The sequence below is a fragment of the Eublepharis macularius genome, chromosome 12 (genome assembly GCF_028583425.1).
Source record: "Eublepharis macularius isolate TG4126 chromosome 12, MPM_Emac_v1.0, whole genome shotgun sequence".
Taxonomy (NCBI): Eukaryota; Metazoa; Chordata; class Lepidosauria; order Squamata; family Eublepharidae; genus Eublepharis; species Eublepharis macularius.
In genome coordinates this window covers 37371092-37391871 of record NC_072801.1, presented here as the reverse complement: position 1 = coordinate 37391871, position 20780 = coordinate 37371092, and the positions used below count along the sequence as shown (strand labels likewise).

Here is a 20780-nt window from a genome sequence, read left to right as displayed (position 1 = left end):
GTATCACCTTGCTTTTATTGCATTGTTTCTACTTTTGTAATTCCACTACACATTGCCTAGTAGACATGGGTATGAATCGAAATACAAAGCAAATTTCGTCATGAAACGGGCCGTTTCGTGTGTCATGAAACCACATTTTGTGGGGCCATGGTTATCACAAAATTCACAACTTTTTGGCCTGTTTTGTTAGCTTCATGAACAATTTGTGATTTCAGACAGACTGGCGCCAATCCATTGCTTACCTAGGCAACAATGGGCCCACACCTTTTGTTGCCATTGGAAACCCCTATCATAGCCTACTTACCCTTGACTGGCAGCTCTCCTAGCCAATCTTCCATTCTGCCCTATACAGCCAGGAGCAGGGGGTTAATCCCTTAGGCAACCAAGGAGGTGGGCCTTCTGTAGATTGGCACATCAATCTCACCCCTCCAAACCCTGTTAGGCAGGTCTGTCAGCCAACCACAGACCTCCTGTTCTGCTCTATGTCAGAGTTTTTTTATAAAAAGCACCTCTCTCTGCCTCATGTTTCAGTCCCAGTAGAGAGGGAGAGGGAGGGACTATTTCTGGGTCTGGAGTGAGAGTGTGGATTTGGAATTGTGCTTTTGGCTGCTGCTGCTTTAAAGAGACTGAAAGAAGCCTCTTATTTCCAGCTCTTGGCCTTGCTGTGGGAAGGCCAAGAGCCTTCTTTGTCTGAGGGTGCCTTTTTTCCTCCACCCTACCCCCCCCCCTAATCTCAGGCCTTAGCCTGGCTCTGGGGCCTAGGCCTCCCCCTTTTTTTATTTGCTCGTCTTTGTGTCTTCTCATTTATTTCTCTGCTCTTTTGAGGGTTCACACTCTTGCTGTTTCCTTTGGTTTTGGTTTAGCACTTGGCAGCACTTGCCTCCCGGTCAGTATATTACAATCTTGGCCAAATTGGAGGGTGGGTGGAAGTCTCCTTGCGAGTTTGGCATCATTCTGGGTGAAGGGGACCATTGAAATGCCCCTGTTTTTGACAAATCACAAAACTAACGAATTGTTTCGTGAAATGGGTCAATTTTGTGAAAATTCATGGTTTGCAGTTCGTGAAACATGATGAAACACGAACCTCTCGTTTTGTTTTTTTCCATTTCGTGCCCATGTCTATTGCCTAGGCAGTTGTGGTTCTTGTGATCTATTAATTTTGTAATCCTAATTCTGTAACAACAATTATGTTGTCCATTTAATATTTTGTTCTGCATGACTATATTTTGCTTTTTTCTGTAATCAAGTGTCAGCAAGGAAGGTGGGATATAAAGTAAATAAATAAATAAAACAGTCTTTATGCTCCAGCCTGGCATCTCTTTTGCATGCTAAAGAGAAGTATAGAAGGGGCAAGGGAGAATCAGGGGCTTCTGCTTTGGTTCATGAGGCCTGGAGTTTCTCAGGCTCTATTGTTCTGCCTGCCTCCTTACATAACTTTACCAAAGGCTCACAAAATTCCCCCTGCTCTCCACACAACCCCGCCATCTCCGGACAGACAGCAGCATTATGTGCACAGGGGAGGGGCAAGAGAATGGTGCCGTGCAGTCCAAAGCACCTGTTAGTACTCACAGCACAATCGGTGTGATGGTCAGGAACTTGCGGGAAGCAGTGAATTGCACGCCATAGTCCATTTGCTCCCAGTGAGTGAGCAGCCGGGCTTTCCCCTGGTCAGGAGTTTCAAACGGCGTTCCCTTGACGGTATGCAAGAAAATGTACATGCTCTGTAAGAAGAAAGAAACACAAGCATGTGGCTGTTTAAGGGTTTGTTACTGTGCTTTCTCTTCCTCATTTGGATTGGCTGGAAGAGTGCAAATGTATGCACAAGCTGGGAGGACCAGGAAAGGTCACTGGAAAGGGAAAGGGAGAGAATCCCCCAAACCTGCATGAATAGGCTAGTTCCTCTTCCCACCCCCATTTTCCCTGTGCTATCAAAAAACTGTCCATTCCAAGCATATTTAGTCCCCTCCAAGCTGTTTTGGGGTGTTGTTTTCCTCTTTTGGTTAATTTACAGTTATTTTTCTGCATCTCCCAAGCTTGTAGAGCACATACACACATGAAGCTGCCTTATACTGAGTTAGACTATTAGTCTAATGAGGTCAATACTGTCTACTTTGACTGGCAGTGGCTCTCCAGGGTCTCAGGTGGAGGTCTTTCACATCGACATCTGCCTGACCCTTTTAACTAGAGATGCCAGGGATTGAACTTGTAGCCTTCTGAATGCAGAGCAGATGCTTTACTACTCAGCCACAGCCCTGCCTTGCCTGTGGATGGCCTGGGTTTGGTGCTTTCGTCAACCACATAGGACCAGCCACTTTACTATGAGATATGATGATAGCAATAATAGTATTAAACCAGCTAAAAGTACTTTGTCCATTTCAATCTGGCTTCTGGGCTAGTTTTGGTAGAGAGAGAGCTCTAACTGCATAAATGAAAAATCTCTGTTTACAGCTGGAGGACGACATGTCTCCTTTATTCATTCTATTAGGCTTTTCAGCCACTTTTGACACCATAGATCAAGACCATTTTTTACATGGGCCAGAGAACACGGTGGGGTTTACAGATAGGTTTTAGCCTATTTGGTTTGGTAGGATGTAAAGAGCATCCATCAGGGATGCTGAATCAACTGACTGGCTTTGGATCTGGAGGATCCCTCAGGGTCCCTGCTGTTCAATGTCTGTTTATTAGACCACTGAATGACGTTATGAATAGCTTTGGGGTTGGGCATCATCAATATACAGATAAATCCCAATTCTGTATTTCTTTAACTAAACCACTTGATGCAGCTATCTATCTCTGGATGTAGTGATCCAGTGGATGAAGGAGAAGAAACAAAAGCTTAATCAGAGGTGATTGTGATCAAAGCAGCCAAAGCGAACTGATCTAACCTTTCTATTTTAGATGGGGTAAGACTATTCCTTTCTAAACAGGTCAAGAATCTTGGGGAGCTTTTAGATCCCATCTCATCTGTTTAAGAAGCAGGCCTGAAAAGTGACTGTCTTTCACATCCCCATTAACATCACATTAGAAAATTTTCCTGCTTCTGGGCCTTGCCCATCTGGGCATGCTGATCTATGCCTCTAAAAACTCATGTTTGGATTGCTGTAATTCACTTTACCAAGCTGCCCTTGAAGCAATTCAGAAGGTTCAGCTACTACAAAAAGTGGTAACCCATTTGTTGAAATGTTCAACTTGATACAGGCACATTACACCAAGGCAAGAAGAACTATGCTGGGTCCCCAATTTGCTTTTATGTCCACTCATTATTATTACTGTTAAAATTTCTCATGACCAGCAGCCCAGGAACCATTTTTCCTGGTATAAATCTCTGTGCTTTCTTAGATTTGTCCAAAGTTCCCTGCTGATTGCCCATTATTCTGCTCAACCCATTTGTCCAAACTCCACCAGAAAATAGGCTTTTTCCTTGATCACAATTGCCTGTGGAATGCCATTTCTGATGCTGAACACTAGGTCCCTTCTCTGCTAGCTTTCAATAGGGTTATTAAGGGGATACTTTTTTGATAGAGATTTTTGCATTATGTTTTTTATGTTTTTGTTTATTAAGTTTTTACAATATGCTGTTTAATATATGCAATGGAGGCCAGTTACCAGGGCTGCCAAGACCCATGCTGGGGCGGAAATCCCCTGCTTCAAATTCCCAGCATTGTCTGTGCAATGATGTCACTTCTGGAGAATATCAAGAGCGGTAAGCTCTAAGAATCGCCAAAAACTCTATGGTAAAACCAGCTCTAAACCATAGAGTTTTTGGTGGTTCCTAGAGTTGCTGCCATTGGTTCCAAGTATTCTCTAAAAGTGATGTCATTGTATGACCAACACTGACCCTCCCACACATCACATCCCCACCCACTCCCAATGGTTGCCAGGCTTAGTGATCACACATACACAGAACTGATTTGGGGGCAATATTCCTGCCGGCCTCCCAAAAAACCCCAACCCTTAATGCACAACTAGGCCAACTCTGGCTTCAGAATTTCCTGGAGCTTAGGGGTGATGCCTGGGGAGGGAGTTCAGTAGGGATGTGATGTCATACAGGCTATGCCCGAAGCTGCCCTTTCCACCAGGGAAACGGATCTCTGTAATCTGCAGATCAGTTAAATTCTGGAAGAACTCCAGGCTCCATATGGAGGTAGGTACCCCTATACAGAAATTTAAAAATAAAAACAGAGTTTGGGGACCGCTTTGGACTCTCATAGTACCCATGATTGATACTAAGCCACCTGCCACAAGAATCTGTATGGAGCATTGGGGTCGCTGCTATCGTGCATCAGGGGAAGAAATACAGAGGAATTCCCCTCCCATACAATTCTTCCCAGATCCCCCACATGGGAGGTTTTAATATGTATTAACTCAGCGATTCTCTTTCAGTCTTGGGGGAAGGGCTTCTGCCCAACATGATGATAAAGTTGGAGTCTTACTTTACAGGGTTGTAAGCATTTCTAGAGTGTGCTGAAGTACTTTGAACACTGCAGAAGCACATTATTGGGGTAAATTATTATTTTTATTTCATTTACCTTATTTATACACCACCTTTCTCCCCAAATGGGAACTCAAAGCAGCTTGCATTTTATCTTCACAACAACCCTGTGAGGCAGGTTAGGCTGAGTGTGTGTAACTGGCCCGAGCTCACCCAGTGAACTTCGATGGCAGAGTGGGGATTCAAACCTGGACCTCCCAGATCCCACTCCAGCACTCTAACCACTATATCACACTGGCACAGCTACAAGTTTACAATCTGGAAAGGCCTTACAATAGGGTGCATGAAATAAGATTGCCTGTTCCTGCATCTTTGAAGAGAGACAAGAAGAGAATTGTGGCATTGGAAGGATTGAACTTGCACAGAAAAGGTCCTTCCAGTATTGATCACTTGGGGGAGCCATTGCCACTTTTTGCTGCTTAAAGCAAGCATGGCTGAGAAATCCAGACTATAGAGAGGACCTGCACTCCAAGAACAAACCCGTTTAATTTTTCCCCCCCAAGGAGAGTCTCAAGTAGGTACTTCTCAAATGGACACTTCACTGAAGATGCATTTCCTCAGTGGAATTCACTTCCGGGCAGGAAATCATGCTGCCAGTCAAATGCAAGGAATGCAAACCCATGAGGACCTGTGACAGGACACAGAGATTACTTTTTCCTGGGGGAAGTTCAGAGATTTGGAGAACGTCAAGAGCAGAAGAGTGGGAAGCAGAGGGATATGAACCCTGGGGCACAATCCACTGAGTTCTCCTGCACAAGCCAGACTGAAAGGAACAGGAGCTCTTTAAAAAAAACAACCTTTTATTCTTGCACCACTCCCATGCATTTCAAACGGGTTTGTGCTTGCGCAAGAGAATTTGCCTGCAGGGACAAAAGAACTCAGAAATACCGCTGGTTTTGAAGAGGTGAAGAAGTCACCAATGCAATCGTACAGGATACTGCACTCAAGAGAACATGGGCATTGCGAGCAAGGAATGCTCTCCCCTGTTTTAATTAAGCTGATTGCATTTTGCATTGTATCTAGGGATCCCATTCCCCTAATGTGGATGGGGAATCCCCTGCTCCCAGCCTCCCCCACCCCCATCACTTACCTGGCCAGCGGTGGGGAAAGATGCACGGAATGGGCCCAGGAGCTCTGGAACGCACAGGAGCGCACTCCGAAGGACTTCCTTGTCACTCTAGGAATGCCGTCATTTCTGGTGTGACAAGGAAGTCTCTTGGAATATGTTCACACTTTGTGCGCACAAAAAGTAATTTCTCACTGTGCACCCCCCATGACCCCCCATCCCCTAGTTTGGGCCCCAGGGTCCTGGCTACTCTAACTATTCCACTGCATCCTGACACCCCTCTCTGCAACACCCCTTTCATCTTCTGATTAGGACATAAAAGGGTACATGGATCTTCACTCTTACTTGTATCTGACAAAGGGAGCTTTGACTCTCAAAAGCTTATACCCTTGAAATCTTGTTGGTCTTTAAGGTGCTATAGGATTCGAATCCTTGATTTTTGAGTGTATTTGGGAAAAAAAACTATTGCTAATTGCTCTTTTACTTTTAAGAAATGAGGAAGGGGCATGCATACTTTACTATTCAATGCATTTTCTAGTCACTCTTTGTGCCCCTTAACCTCTCTCTCTAACAAGGTGGAGATATTTTAGCCTAGGGCTAATTTACTTAAGAAGCAAAAGAGCCTTCTATTAAGGCTTAAAATGTGGGCTTGGATCCACTTGTTTTACTTCTGCATTCCTCATTGGCAACTAACGTTTCTCTAACCAAAAGCACCTGCTGATTGACTCTTTAAAAAATTCTGCTAACACTCTGGAGCTGGACATAGTCCAGGGTAAGTGAAGTGTATGGGGGGGGGCAGGAAGGAATGCAAACAGCGCTGTTGTCATTCCTGGTTGTTTTACTACTGCTGAACAAAGGAGGACTAATTGCCAGCTGGGGTTGTCAGACAGAGAGCCGATTCCCAACCTTGGGTTAGATGCAGAGAGAGACGTGTCACCAGAGCCACAGGACAGGCAGACTCATCTGCACTGAGGAAGCCACTAGATGTCCCCCCCCCCACAGATCTAGATCCTCTGAGGTAGACATCCACCCAACAAAATGCCTTGAGGACTGATGTGCTCAGTACTAGGAGGAGGGGGAGAAGATGGCACAAGGAAGGCTTCTTAACTGAGGGTGCTAGCCTACCGGTGTTCCAGTGTCAGAAGCGTCACTTTCCTCGCCTTCCTCCAACAGCCTCCAGTGACCTCCTTCCCAACTAAAGTATGGCTGGGTGAAGGTGACCCTTTGCAGACAAAAGTCTTTGGGGGGTCACAGAGGCTGCAGCAAGGAGATGGGCAGGACTACTTTCCCTCCCACTCCACCAGGGGAACAGCAATAGGATACAATACATTTAATGCCTTTTGTCTCATTGTGTGAGAGCTGCCCATGTTGTAAGCCCGATATGCTGCAGTGCATTTACATCTGGGCTTTTTCCTCCCGTAAAGATTTGGGATGTTCTTTCCCATTTTCAGTCTGTTTTTTTAAAAAGTCTTTTTAAAAAAAATTCCATGTGATCCCAGATTTGTGCAACTCTAGAGGCAACCTTTGAGAGTGTCAGCAAACCCTTGTAAGCGAAAGCGTACACATGGTCATTGTGTCATTTCTGGTCACTGGCTGCAGAAATTAGAGGAAAAGAAAAATGGAAAGAGAATCTTGACAAAAGAGGTCAGAGACCAAGGACTCTGTAATGGTTTGGATATTAAACTAGAACTGGGGAGCTGTGGTTCAAATACCTACTCAGCCTTGAAGCATACAAGGTGACCTTGGGCCAGTCACTTACTCACTCTCTTTCGGATTCTAACCTATCCCCACAACAACCCTGTGAGGTTAAATGGAGGAGAGGAGAACCAGGACCTATTCTGAGGTCTCTGAAGGAGTGGTGCAATTTTTTTTTAAAATGCAAGTTTAATGAGGATGTACGCACAAACTTAAAGATAACTCCTGATAAACCAGCACCTCTTACACCTGCCAAGTAGGCAAGGTAACATTTAGATGCCGATCTATATATTTCTCTTGACCTAGGGACCTCCTGCTGCTACTTCAGATAACAACCCCGTGTACGTTCAGTGTTACAGTTAGGCAATTTTAGACTCCATGGTCTTACAGGGGGCCCCTCTTCAGATGGTAACGTCTTCCTCAAATGCACAGCTACAGCCTGCTTCTGTTCTGTTACCGAGCTTTTTCCCCACGAAAGAAGTTTCCCAGGACTCAAAAAAGAATCCCTTAGAAAGCACTTGGCTAAGAGGCTGTTGTGCCGTGAAAAAATGCCTTGGTAACAAGAGTGGGATTATCATGATACACTTTATACGCCTTTGAACTCTGGAGTTTCAGTAGGTGCAAATTCAACCGCAAAGGGTTTTAACAGCAGCCTGCTGCAAACACCAGAGTACCAGTTTGTTTCTGGGTCCAATTCAAAGTCTCAGAGCTGCCCTTTAAAGTCCTTTACAGCTTAGGATCATGGTGCCCACCTCCATCCATACGAACTTGCCTTTGACGCAAGATCAGTTACTGCTGCCTTATTCCGTATGCCAGGGCTAATTAAGTAAGAGAACAGAAGTGGGCATGCAAAACAGGCTGTTTTGCTGCCCCAAGAAATCCATCTTGCCCTTTACTTTTGGTCTTACAGGGATTTCTTCACACTAATGTATTTTGGAAGAGATTTGCCAGTCTGCTCAGCTGATCTTTTGCACTGCTGAGTATTACTTTTTTTTAAAAAAAATCACTAACTACTGTTGTGCAGATGCTTTCCATTTTTTTTAAAATCTGCTATCTGTATGTGTCACTTTGGGGTTTTTAATTTTTGTTTTATCCTCCCCATTTGGGAAACTGACCAGATAAGCCACCTTGAATGATATTTTTGTTGAAAAGTGTGACTGAATATTCCTAAATCTTAAAAAAAAAAACCCTGAACTGGATGTGTGGCATTTGCCACTTCTGTGGAAGAGATCTAGAAGCACATGGCATATGAGCAATCAGATGGAGGAAATAAGTACCTAGAGTTAAGGAACCAGCCTAGAGCAATTCTTCACTTCAACTGGATTTCAACCTTCAGAGAAGGAACTAAAAACTCCTTCCTTTTTCATCTGTTTAAGGAGGTAAAAAAAGGTACTGAGCTGAATTCCCTTCCCTGTATTGTGTTGATGAACTCCCTTCTCACAATGACTAGCATCTGGCCCCAACACTCATGGGTGTTTCTACCACAAGGCAAGATACGGTGGCAGCTCTGAGCAGCACACTGGGATGGGGCAGCTGCCTTTCCCCTCTTCATGATCACGGTCAACATTGCCCCTGCATCCTTTACCCAGGATCTAGTATCCCAGGCATCTTCAAAGATGGCACAGTGAGCCACCGAGGCCAAAGAGCTTGCCGAACTCTTGCAACATTCTCTCAAGAGCTCGGGATGCCCCGCTGGGTACGCATGGCTCCTGGGAAAGGAGAGCATTGAGAGGTGAACATTGAGAGGTGGTGGGGTTGAGCAGTGGCGAAAGGCACCACTTCAGGCAGGACCTCTTGTTGAGCTGCCGCTGCTCATGCATGGGCGTCCTACCATGTTGTGGATGATGTTGGTGAGTGTCCAGACCACAGGGACGCTGAAGAAAGGGATGCTGAGGAGAACAACGTGCAGCAGGCCGATGCCCAAGACATACGAGAGCCAGATGCCGCGGCTATTCATGACCCGGGTGTTGGGGTTCACTTCGCTGTGTGCCGTGCCCACGTTCATCTCTCCGGCTGAGCGGCCCTGGAATACAGCACAGGTACAAGATCTGGGTTAATGGGATGCACTCCAAGTTTGCTGCAAACAAACAGTTTGAATAAGTGGAAATGTGCCTGTGTTTTCTCTCTCTCTCTCAACCTGTATCTCTCCACAGCCAGACTGGTGGCACCGCACTGGCAGAATAGCCAGGGCTTCCTGCTCTAGTCAAGTGACACAAAAACTGCTGACTAGAATGCCTAGTGGTCATAGCTCAAGGCTAGCCTGAGTTTCTCAAGGTAGTTCCTAGAAGTTTGGTCAAGTCCAAATAGGACTGTATGGATTTGCCACTTCCAGACAATTCAGTATCTTAAGGATATCAAATTGGATTTTTAAAAAAAGTATCAAATTTCTAGCTCTTATGGCCATCTATTCATAAGAAAAGGAAGAAGCTTTGGGGTATGATGTAAAATCATGATGTAGTCAGGTAGACTACTCAAGGATTTTACATCCACGGCCCAAAGCTTCTTCCCTTTTCCTGTTTTATTTTATTTGCAACTCTCAGACTGAAGAAGAGTTCTGGAGAATATAAAAGCTCACATATTGTTGTGTGTCATTTGGCTAGGCCTAGTAAAAGCTACGCTGTGAATCCTGAAGGCTAGAAAGCCCATCTTGCAATTCCCTCCTTTAGCCAACATGAGGTGATGCTGCCCAGGTTAAATCCACGGCTAGTCTCTCTGCTCAGATTCAGGGCTCCTGCCCTGCAGCTTTTCACAGATGTACTTCCATCAGGGATCATTTCCTAAGCCCAACTATACACACACAAATACACAAACGGTGCCAACTACTATGTTTGTTTCCTCGGCAATATTCCACCCTGCGCTGACTTCTGAAACGGCTGGTACCAGGGCTCAGAACAGCAGAGATGACGATCTCTCTGCTACATCAGTCCCTAAATGTCGGATTGTGGGTTTGTGCAGCCTCCATCTGCAGGCAAGGAAAGAAGGGGTTTAACCCATTCCATTTGGCCATTTGAAAATGGATCCGTGGTTTGCTATCACCATGTCCATTCTCTTTTTCTTAAAAGACATGTCTTTTCTCATTTAAAATGCTTAATTGTACAGCAAGGCCCAGTTTGCAGTAGGAAAACCACATGGAAGTTGCAGCATTAGACCCCTTTTCCCTTCCCTCCATGGCCCCAAGGGAAACTGAGGCCCCCATAAGCTAACAAGTTACATTTTATTGACAAAACACGTAATGTGATCTTGGTCTCATCTATTTGGCCATCATGGTCCCCCACCCCAAACAAATGCACAACATGAGATTTACACTGCAGTCCTAAGCAGACCCTTCTAAGTTTATTGAATTCTATGGACTTAGAAGGTAAAAGGTAAAGGTAGTCCCCTGTGCAAGCACCCAGGCATTACTGACCCATGGGGGATGTCGCATCACGACGTTTTCTTGGCAGACTTTTTATGGGGTGGTTTGCCATTGCCTTCCCCTTTTATCTACACTTTACCCCCAGGAAACTAGGTACTCATTTTACCGACCTTAGAAGGATGGAAGGCTGAGTTGACCTTGAGCTGGCTACCTGAACCCGGCTTCCACCAGGATCAAACTCAGGTCATGAGCAGGGCTTGGACTGCAGTACTGCAGCTTACCACTCTGCACCACGGGGCTCCTTATATATACCTTTATGGACTTCGAAAGGTCTAAGAAAATTCAAGACAGGCCAACCTTTAGCCAGCAGAGCAATGAGAGCATCCTCTAGGATAGAGGCACCAGAAAAAAGAGACTGCCCCTGTTATATAGGAACCTGTGCACTACATGAGGTCCACTGCAGGTTCTGGGAGTCACCAGACTCCAGTTCCTGTCCCTCCTTTAAATACAACAGTAACACTTAGCATAGACAGAACACTTTTGAGTGTCCAGAACCCTTTACAAGCCATATTCTCTCAGCATCCTGACAGCAGCCTAGGGCTAGTGTTTCCAACATCTCCATCCATCCAAGAGGTAAGACATGTAAGTTGCAGCTCGTTTTCACTCAGCACTGCCTGTATCTCCCTTCCCTGCATCACCTCCCACTTCTGAAAGGCTGGTAGCTAATGAGACCTGATATCCAGACAGGTTGCAGCCAGACGCCTTGTCCTGTCTTGGCAGCCTTGTGGGCCAACAGAAGTTTGCAATTCGAGGTAGATCTGGGCTTGCCCAGTTTTATCTTCCACAGCACTCTTATCTTCTGTACTGTCCCAGCCAATTCATGGGGGAGGGGTGAACAAGCGCAGCTTGCTGCTGCCGTAGCTCCGTCCTTCAAGCTTCACATACTCACAAATCCCCAACATCTGGCATTTCTGAGGACGGCACAGCCGAGTTGCAAGTCAGGCACGGTTTCAGAAGCTATTTATGGAGTTTCCTATTCTGAGCTAACAAGAGGGTGAGGCTGGATTTAGCCAGCAAGAGTCCTTTGCTCAGACTACAGAGTGGGCTGTTGAACAGTAGGACATGTTCCTAAGCACTCTGAGCCATGGGTAAGGGAGGAAAAAAGCAGAAGAAAGAAGCCACCCCCCCCCCTTTACACAAGTTTATTCTGGGCAGTTTTTCTAAGAATTCACCCAAGCTGTTTTTAGTCTTGGAAATGATGGGATTTTCAGAGTTTTGCATATAATCCATGTGTCCATTCTCTGTGAAATGGCTGACTGACTAGGGTTTTGGCCATCCTAAAAAACCTGGGTAACAACTGCATGGGTTTGACAGTTGGATGTGGATTCTTTGGAGTTTTATGTGAGAGAGGTTGTCTTCCAATGACCTATGCTATTTGCATATCCAGAGATGGAATGGGATGCCAAAATGGCCTGGGAGCAAACAGAACAACCCCTATGGTGCTGGCAGTGGCTCAGGGACTGCTTTTCTCAGACCGGCCAGTTATGGGAGAAGCCAAGAGCAAGCCTTCACCAGCTGCTGGCTGGGTCCAACGGAGTATTCTCTGCAAGGCTGCCAGTGGCACAGACCCACTTGGCTCAGCTTCCTGCTGACTCCTAGCAGCCCATGAGGACATCAACCTACTGTGGAACTCTCCCCTGAGTTAAGAGACCAATCCTGCCCTGCCATGTCTGTGCAAACATGCTACCTCCTGCATGTGCGGTCTCTGGGTAGGGGAGAGTTTCACAGGTACGCAGTAGTATCCAAAGACATCTCTCTGTACATTCTTTGTATCTGAACCCCAATCAGTGTTTTAGGGTAATTAAAAAGGCATTCTCGGCCACCGAAATCCTCCCCTGCCACCCAGCATTCATGACCAGTTGCCTGCAGTCCTTGCAGAAACTCCAGATGTTATTCTCGAACTCCAGGAGCCTGTAACGTTTGTTTTAAAGGCCAATTTAAAAGGGTGTAGGAAAGCTATAAAGTTAATCACTTCATTCAGCAAAGGATTTTATGAGACTTTTAAAAATGTGCAAGTTGGATTTTGAGCCACCCCAAACTGCCAACACAATGGGGAGAAACAGCTTCAAATAAGCAAGAGCATCCAGAGGAGGGGAGAAGGAATCGGCCACAAAGCTTCCAGGCCTGGTCGACGCAGACCTGGGCTGGTGGCTCAGGAGCAAAGCAGGCTTTCCTGGTTTCAAAACTGGGATTGTATTTCCTGCTGGAAAACATCCATTTGCAGGGGTGGGGTGGGGAAGCATGCAACATGCAGGCTACTGATTTGAAGCAGAAGTGATGTATATGGATGCATTCCTGGCAGAGATTTGACTACCCTGCTTCACCACCCCAAGCCAATCGAGGACTTAACTCAGCTAATGTGTATGTTTCATAACCAAGCAAACTTTAATCCTTGCTGACCTCTCCAGCAGAGCAGAACAGGAATATTAAAGCTCTTTCCTGGGAATCCGTTCTGGGTCACCAACATTTTAAAACTCTCCAGTCTGGATCTGGTTTAGGACACAAAGTTTTAAAATGAGTTGGGTGAACCAGCTGGACACATTTCATACATATTAACACAGGACAGCACAATGTGTCCCCTACCAAGCTGGAAAGCTGACCCCTGTCTTGCTGCTCGGCAAGGATATGAAACACTCCACGCTTTTGCAGACCCAGGCAGGAGAAAGGTTTTCCATTTGGCAATGACAATTGCACAATCTTAATCCACAGCAATATTGTAACAATCACAATTGTAAGAACTGTGTAACTGGATAAGAGGTGTAATTATGCTTCAGTATGTTGTTTGCATGCACTGATGTCGCATCCTCCAGAACTCTGCCAAGGAGATTTGCCCACAGAGAGGACAGAATGGTGGAGAATAAATCTATGCCAGATTGAGCTCCTTGAAGAAAGAGCAGGATAAAAAATGAATAGATAATTCTGGGTTTTTTTGGTTTTTTTTTTTTACTATGCAGTGACTGGTGGAGTATTAACAGAAAACAAGATTTTAATCTGGGCACAGTCACATACAGGATTCCGTGTATGGTTCTGATCACCCCAATATAAATGGAACCAAGCAAAAGTGCACCTTACTATGAACGAAGAAAGTTTAGAGGCTTTAGGGTTTAGAAATCATGAGCCAACCTCACAACTACAACAACAGACCACCTAACAGAGGCACAAACTCAGGAACTGGACCCTGCAAAAAACTTCAAGGCCAAATTTGTCTTGTAGATCACGGGACCTAATAGCATCCTCTATGTTCATTTTTGGCTTATTCATATGTTCCAATGTAATGTATGCCATCCCGTATTAAACAATGCCTCTCTGTTTGACAAACTGCTCAGTCTATGCAAAAGAATAAAAAGGCACCAACAACTGCAATATCCAAACACCAGTGGGGAGACATTTCAGTTCTCCAGGGCATTCTATTGCTGATCCGAAAGTCATTGCACTCTTTAAAAAAAAAACAACTTAAAAGGGAGAGCAGTAGGAAGCGGCTGACATTAGGATTCATCAAGAATCTCAATACTACCACACTGCTGGGTTTTAACAAGGACCTGGCATTCCTCACCCACCATGGGTTTTAATATCGTAGCACAATCCACCCCCTTACAGACGTCAATTAGTTCAGCTGCAGCTCTGTAACTTCCTAGCGTATTTCTATATGTTGTTCATGCTGTACTAGATTTTATGTTAATGCAATTTTGCCTACCTGACAACGATTAGGAGTTTCCTCCACCCACTCTAGGTGAAATGATTACTAGGTATTCTTTTAAACCTGTCTCTCTTTGTAACACCCACTCCTCCTTTGTGATTATAAATATATCACCTTAATGGGTGTACACTTCATGCATTTGATGAAACGAGCTCTCACTCACAAAAGTTTATGCAGAAATAAAACTTGGTTAGTCTTTAAAGTGCCACTGGACTGTAATTATGGGTCATGACACGGGCTTATAAAATGATCAGTATTTGAAGGAACATACTGGTTTTGCCCTCTGTAGGGGGCTATGAAGCTAACTAGAAGCAGGTGTAAGACTAGCCCATTTCTTTACATGGCTCAAAACTAACTTATGGAAGCACAAGATGGCCAGGGACACAGATGGATTTCAGAAACGTTTAGACACAGGTAGACTCCTGTGATGCTAGTTGGTACTCAAAGGTATACTGCCTCTGAATATGCAGGTGCCACCTAATTACTGAGAATTACTGGATTTCCATTAACAGATCTGGAACCAGCACAGTGTAGTGATTAGAGTTAGGAGATTGAAGTTCAAATCCCTGAAAAGCTCCACGGGTGACCTTGGCCCTGTCACACCCACTTAATCTACCTCACAGGTTTGGTGTTGAGAGGACAAAATGGGAAACTGGGCACCTTCTCCTCAACTTCTTAGGGAAATAGCATGATTAAATTGAGAGAAAATAATTTTTAACTGGTACAAAATAAGAGGCGGTTTCCCTTCTCACTAGTAGAGTCAGCGGGCTGGCTGCTACAAATAAAACAGTGGACTTCACAGATTTTGGTCTAACCTAGCAAGGAAATTCTTGCCTTCTTGTTTTAATTTTTACTTACATGAAGCCCATTGTCAGAGAAGAAAATACAGCTGAGGACCAGTCTGTTCACAGACCTTGCCTTGAACTGACCATTTCCCTGATTCTTAGAATTTGCACTCTGCGGAGAGTATCTCAAAGCTATAACCTGAACAAGCCAGATATTTACTAATTAAAATAAAAGAAATAAGTCACACTCCAGGTTATCATTTGGAACAGAAATATTGGAAATCCACAGCAAGCCAAAGATTGCTAAAACAGTACCAGAAAATGTGACATGTAATCCTAGAAAAATGAATTAATCGAACAAAGCTCCTTAAGCATTGAACAAATCCCAAGGCCTTTTATACTACAAGGCACTGATCTATTTCGTGTCCACACCGGACCAAGGCAGACAACTGAAAACAGGCCATTACAGAAAGTTTTTAGGTCTTCACTCTTCTTATTTAAGCAACTAGCCCATTAAGAATCTCACATATGTAACCCCAGATTATTTTTAGCCCTTTATGGTTGTATTCTTTCCATATGCTAAAACTTCTTAAGTCAAACTTTTAAAAGGATTTTTTTAAAAAAAATCCTAAAGAAATCTTCAACCATTTCACACTAGCTCAAAATATGGATTTCATTAGCCTTTACACAAAATTTTGAACTTGGGGTGAAGATAAATGCAGGAAATGAGATAAGTACTCAACCTACAATCCTCTCCTCTTTCTTTGTTTTCTACCTCCTCTTTGTAAAAGTTTAGGATCCAAAAATAAAATAAGCACTACCTACCAATCATGGATTTGCAGTTCTGGAGCACATGACATGGCTACCAACTTGTACCTATGTAGGATCTTTTTACCCATCCTTCTTCCAAACAACTCACGACCTTGCATGTATTTCCCTTACCCTATCTTATCCTCACAACTACCCCGTGAAAAGGTGAGGCTGAGGGATGGAGAGGCCACCCCATGATGACACAGTGAGTTTTTTTTTTTTGTAGTAGAGTCAAGATCCAAACTCAGGTGTTCCAGGTGCCAGTCTACACTGATTTTCTGGTTGCATTTGATGCAACACACACACACACACAAAGTAGCACTGTTTAAGTCACTTCTTTTTTACTTTCTAAGAATGGGAAACTTAAACAAACATATATAATGATTAAATTTGGCACAGTGACCAAAATCAAAATAAAATGCCTCCCAACCTGCAGCCACGACCCACACCCTAACCAGTCAAACTGCTGCTCCAATTTCTCTGCTTTCAAGCCAGAATTCTCTTTTCACGGTGGCTCAGCATGTCTAAAGGTCACTGTCCAAACTACCAGAAATGCCACCCCAAACCAAAAACAGCTCTACAATTGAGAACATCCCAGCAAAACAATTCCGACACCTGCAAATTAAGCTCTGTGACAAGCCCACTGAACTCCCAGTTGCACAATCCAATACCTTAGAGAGAATTGCAGATCCCACCACCTGATACCTCCGAAATAACTGCGGATCCCAAACAGCAGAGTCTTTTAAAAGCTAAATGGGATGAGAACGATTCAAGATAGGCGATCTGTGGAGCTTAGCAGCCAGATCAGACTTCACACTGCCTAGTACATTTGTTGTCACGAGTGGATGATCTGTCAAGAATGCCAAGCGGATCCACCCCCCTCTGGGTCACTCAACTGCTTCAAAGCAGGACTAGCTTGTTTATTTACTTCCTCAAATTTCCAGCTGAGCCTATCTCAAAGCCTCAGGGCAAGTACCAATAGTAAAACCACAATGCAACAAAACCAGCTAGGTGAACTGTCCACTTAAAAAAAAATCTAAAATGAAAGTACTATAGCAAAGCTGGACTCTGGGGCCTTTGAAACACATCTCAGGCTATGGCTTTGGTGAGCTAGGGAAAGGGCAGGGTGCTGACAGCCAGTATGGTGTAGTGGTTAAAGTGCCCAACTAAGATCTAGAAGACCCAAGTTCGAATCTTCACTCTGCCGTGGAAGCTCAATTGGGTGATCTTGGGTCAGTCGCACATGCTCAGCCTAGCCTACTTCACAGGGTTGTTGGGAGGGATAAAGTGGAGAAGAAGAAAATGAGGTAAGCCACTTTGCGTCCCTATTGGGGGAGAAGGGTGGAGTATAAATGGAATTAAATAAATAAATAAATAAATGAGGGTTACAACAGAAAAGAAGCAGCCTTAGGTACGTAGGGCCCAAACTGTTGAGGCTCTTGTCAGTCTAAAACCAGCATCAAGATCCAAGGGCAGATCCTATAGATCTATTTTGCCACAGCTGACACCTTCCCCCAATGCAAGCAGTTTCCTCCCAATGCAAAAGCCTCTTGTGTCAGGGGATGGTGCCTTCCATTGAGAAAATGCCACAAAGGTCCAGGGAAGCACAGTGGCAGGGGTGTATCAGCAGCCAGGGAAAAGGACACACCTAAGCATTAGAAGAAACACAGGGTTGCCACTGAAAATGACAGCCACGTATTAAATCCCCACCCCCACCCCCACACACCAATACAACTTGTCTCCTATAATTTCTCCATATGCTTCTCTTCTCTTGTTCCACATTGTTGGCTGGAAGGGGAAAGGACAACACACATCATAACCATGTCAAGAATTGGGGAAATTGTACCAGATGTCATGGAAAGGGAGAAGTCAGCACACAGCTGTTTTCAGCAACTATCTTAGACCCTTTCAGGCATTACAATAATACATAATGGGAAACTACCAATGGAAGTGCATGTTACCTACAAGCCTTTCAATGTGCACAGTTCCAACGTGAGCTGCTGAGAGAGATGGCAGCATGATATAGCTTGATCTCATCAGATCTCAGAAGATGAGCAGGATCAGTACTCTTGTACAGAGACCACCAAGGAAGACTCTGCAGAGGAAGGCACTGGCAAACCACCTCTGCTTCTTACTTGCCTTGAAAGCCCCTTGCTGGGGTCACTATAAGTCAGTTGTGACTTAATGGCACTTTACACACATACATGTGAGCTGACCACTGGATTTTTCAGGGGTTGTGTTCATACATAGTGTGGCATGCATGGAATATACGTACATTGCCCCTGTTCAAACAACATGATGACTGTGCATATCAGGAAACTCTCAGGTAGCGCGTTCTCCCATTTCACGCAGTTGGTAGGTTCCTGGTGCCTGTAACTGTAACATCTGAAAATGCTTCCTGTGTTTCATGTAACAGTTCCACAAGTGAGCATATGGCCAACAGGTATGCATATAGCATTCCACACTGAACACGCCCCCATCAAATGCCTTTTGAAACGGAGGTTCTTTTGTACGTTTTGAGCAAGTATAGCAGAAGCTGGGAGGCCTCTTTTCGCTTTGAAACCCTCCAGCACCATTTGCCAAGGACAGGGAAGATAGCAGCCAATGTGCGCGTGCTGTTTTCACTTTTCCCTGCCAAGTCCTGCAATGTGAAAAGTGGGTACTGCAGTCTAACTTCTACTGTTCTTGCATGCTCTTGCCCAGCTTGCCAAAACTGCCTGCCTGCTCTTTCTTGGCTGCCACCAATGGAACTAGCTCTGGAATTTCACAAGAATCACTGGCTCCTGCCTTCAGGAACACTCTTAACTGATTGGAAAGGATGAAAGTCTAGCAGGGTTCAAATGGCACATTCTGGTTTGAAAAGGTGCCTGTTGGGCTACAAACATGTTTTTTGTTGATTTCTCACCAGCCTTTCTGGTTCTGGGTCACCCGTGGGAGCAAGAGATTTGGAAAACAGGATTGTTAAAAGGGTTGTGCAACATAATTTATACTTCTGTCCTTACTGTGCAGTCTAATCAATACTCTCAGTCAAAATTGATGGGCTGAGATCTAGGGAGGAGAAGTAGCACCTGATCTACTTTGGCTAATGTCATTCCAACCTCCCATTTAAGTGTCACATGCCTTGAACATCCTGCACTCCTACGGATGCTACCATCTGTTTGTCAAAAATAACGGTCCTCAGGAAAGAGCTCAATTCTTATCAGGTCAGCCAAATTCCCTGAAACCCCAAGATCCTATGGGAAACTATTTCGGCTTTCCCTTTGGAGTTTGCCACAGTAAGGAACAGGAGGTTTTGAGGGAGGGGCAATCTGCACAGTCCCAAGAGTTAGTGTGGTGCAATGGCTGGACTAGGATCTGGGACAGCCAAGTCCAAATCCCACTGGAGGAATTAAAGCTGATTGGGTAACCTTGGGCCAGTCACTGTCTTTCTGTGTCACCTACCCCACAGTGGTACTGTGAGGATAAGGGGAGGGAGAACCACCTTATGTTTTTGGAAAGAAGGCTTGAATATTCATATACTCTACAGAGATAAAATGGTGCCCCCCCTTAAATGTTTATTTTGGAAAACATGGTGGATGGGTACAGAGCCTGACAGCCCTCCCCAAATATCTATAGAGCAAATATCGGTGATTTGGTATACTGCCTTCAACCAAACAGCAGAAAGTGATAGAGAAAGGGCAAGGCTACCACAGAATGACCACTCAATTCACTACCATCTTGGGTCAGTGTTTTTTTTTTTTGGGTGGGGGTGGAGTTTAAACTAATGTTTCAAAAACCCGTTTGATCAGAACAGGACAAAAAGGAACGAGCTGATACACCAGGAAGAAACAATACCTCTAGCGTACCATTGTCAAATCTCTTCAGAATGACCAGCTCTCTTCTATACTGTACACCTGCTGTGTGCTCGGGTGGAGTGCTGTGGTCTGGACTATGGAGAGGGATGTCTGAGGCAGGGTTAATGACTAGCTGCTTTCAGGAAGGAGATTCAGCGACATAGCCTTTGGGCTTCTTTCAAGCCTGCAATTCTATCCGCAGTGGAATTTCATACCTCTATGGTGGCAGCGAGGCAAGGTGGTAAGGATTTGAACAGGCAGATTCAAGCCAATAAATTTTTCTGAATGCCCTGGTTGAAACTGATCTTGCCGGCTTTGGTATTTCTTATTTTAAACCCAGAGTTGCCTGCAACTGCCCCATGTTTGTAACTGCACAGACTGAGGGCCAAACTAAACATGCTGTGCTGTTTCATTCAACTTTGCCTCAAAACAAACACACAAGAGGGGAAGAAAGAGCTGGGAATCTTGAAGAGAAGACCTGCAATGCTTAACCCTTTCCCTTTGGGTTATTTTTCCTCATTCAAAACTGCGCACACAAGCTATTTTAATCCAAACGGAGAAAAAGATCCATTCCCTGGAGAAAAACCACCTAGCAGGAATGGTTTTAAAGAAGAAAAACACCTTGAGGGGAAAGAGTTATTCTTTCGGTCCTCTGCTGGAGGTCACAGTGGGCTGTTTTCTTTAAAAGAATCGAAAAGAGTGCAGTAGCACCTTTAAGACTAACCAACGTTCGAGAATTCTTAAATGCTTATGCTACAGTAAAGTTGGTTAGTCTTAAAGGTGCTACTGCACTCTTTTCGATTTTGCTACTACAGACTAACATGGCTAACTCCTCTGGTTCTTTAAAAGAGAATCTCTGGGCAAAGGTACATGGAAGGCCACGTCAGGTATAGTTTGGCCCTGAGTCTCTTCACAAATGCTGCTGCATTTTGCGAACCAGGGAAAGCAGGAATGCCATTTCAGCTTCCACCTAGACAGGGGAAGGAA

General features: G+C 44.7%; 1 protein-coding gene across 2 annotated transcripts in view; it reads right to left on the bottom strand.

Moving 5' to 3' along the window:
• The window catches only part of ORMDL3 (ORMDL sphingolipid biosynthesis regulator 3), a 32454-nt gene that overhangs the window by 5437 nt on the left and 6237 nt on the right, over positions 1–20780 (bottom strand). Inside the window, exons 1-3 of one of the 2 annotated variants that reach the window (XM_054994962.1) lie at positions 13069–13158; positions 9085–9276; positions 1570–1721 (exon numbers count right to left, since the gene is read on the bottom strand). In XM_054994962.1, coding sequence (XP_054850937.1) covers positions 1570–1721; positions 9085–9258 — 326 coding nt within the window. In that variant the 5' untranslated portion in view covers positions 9259–9276; positions 13069–13158. Of the gene's footprint in view, positions 1–1569; positions 1722–9084; positions 9277–13068; positions 13159–20780 lie in introns of those variants that run through there. The other variant, XM_054994961.1, reaches the window with a different exon arrangement.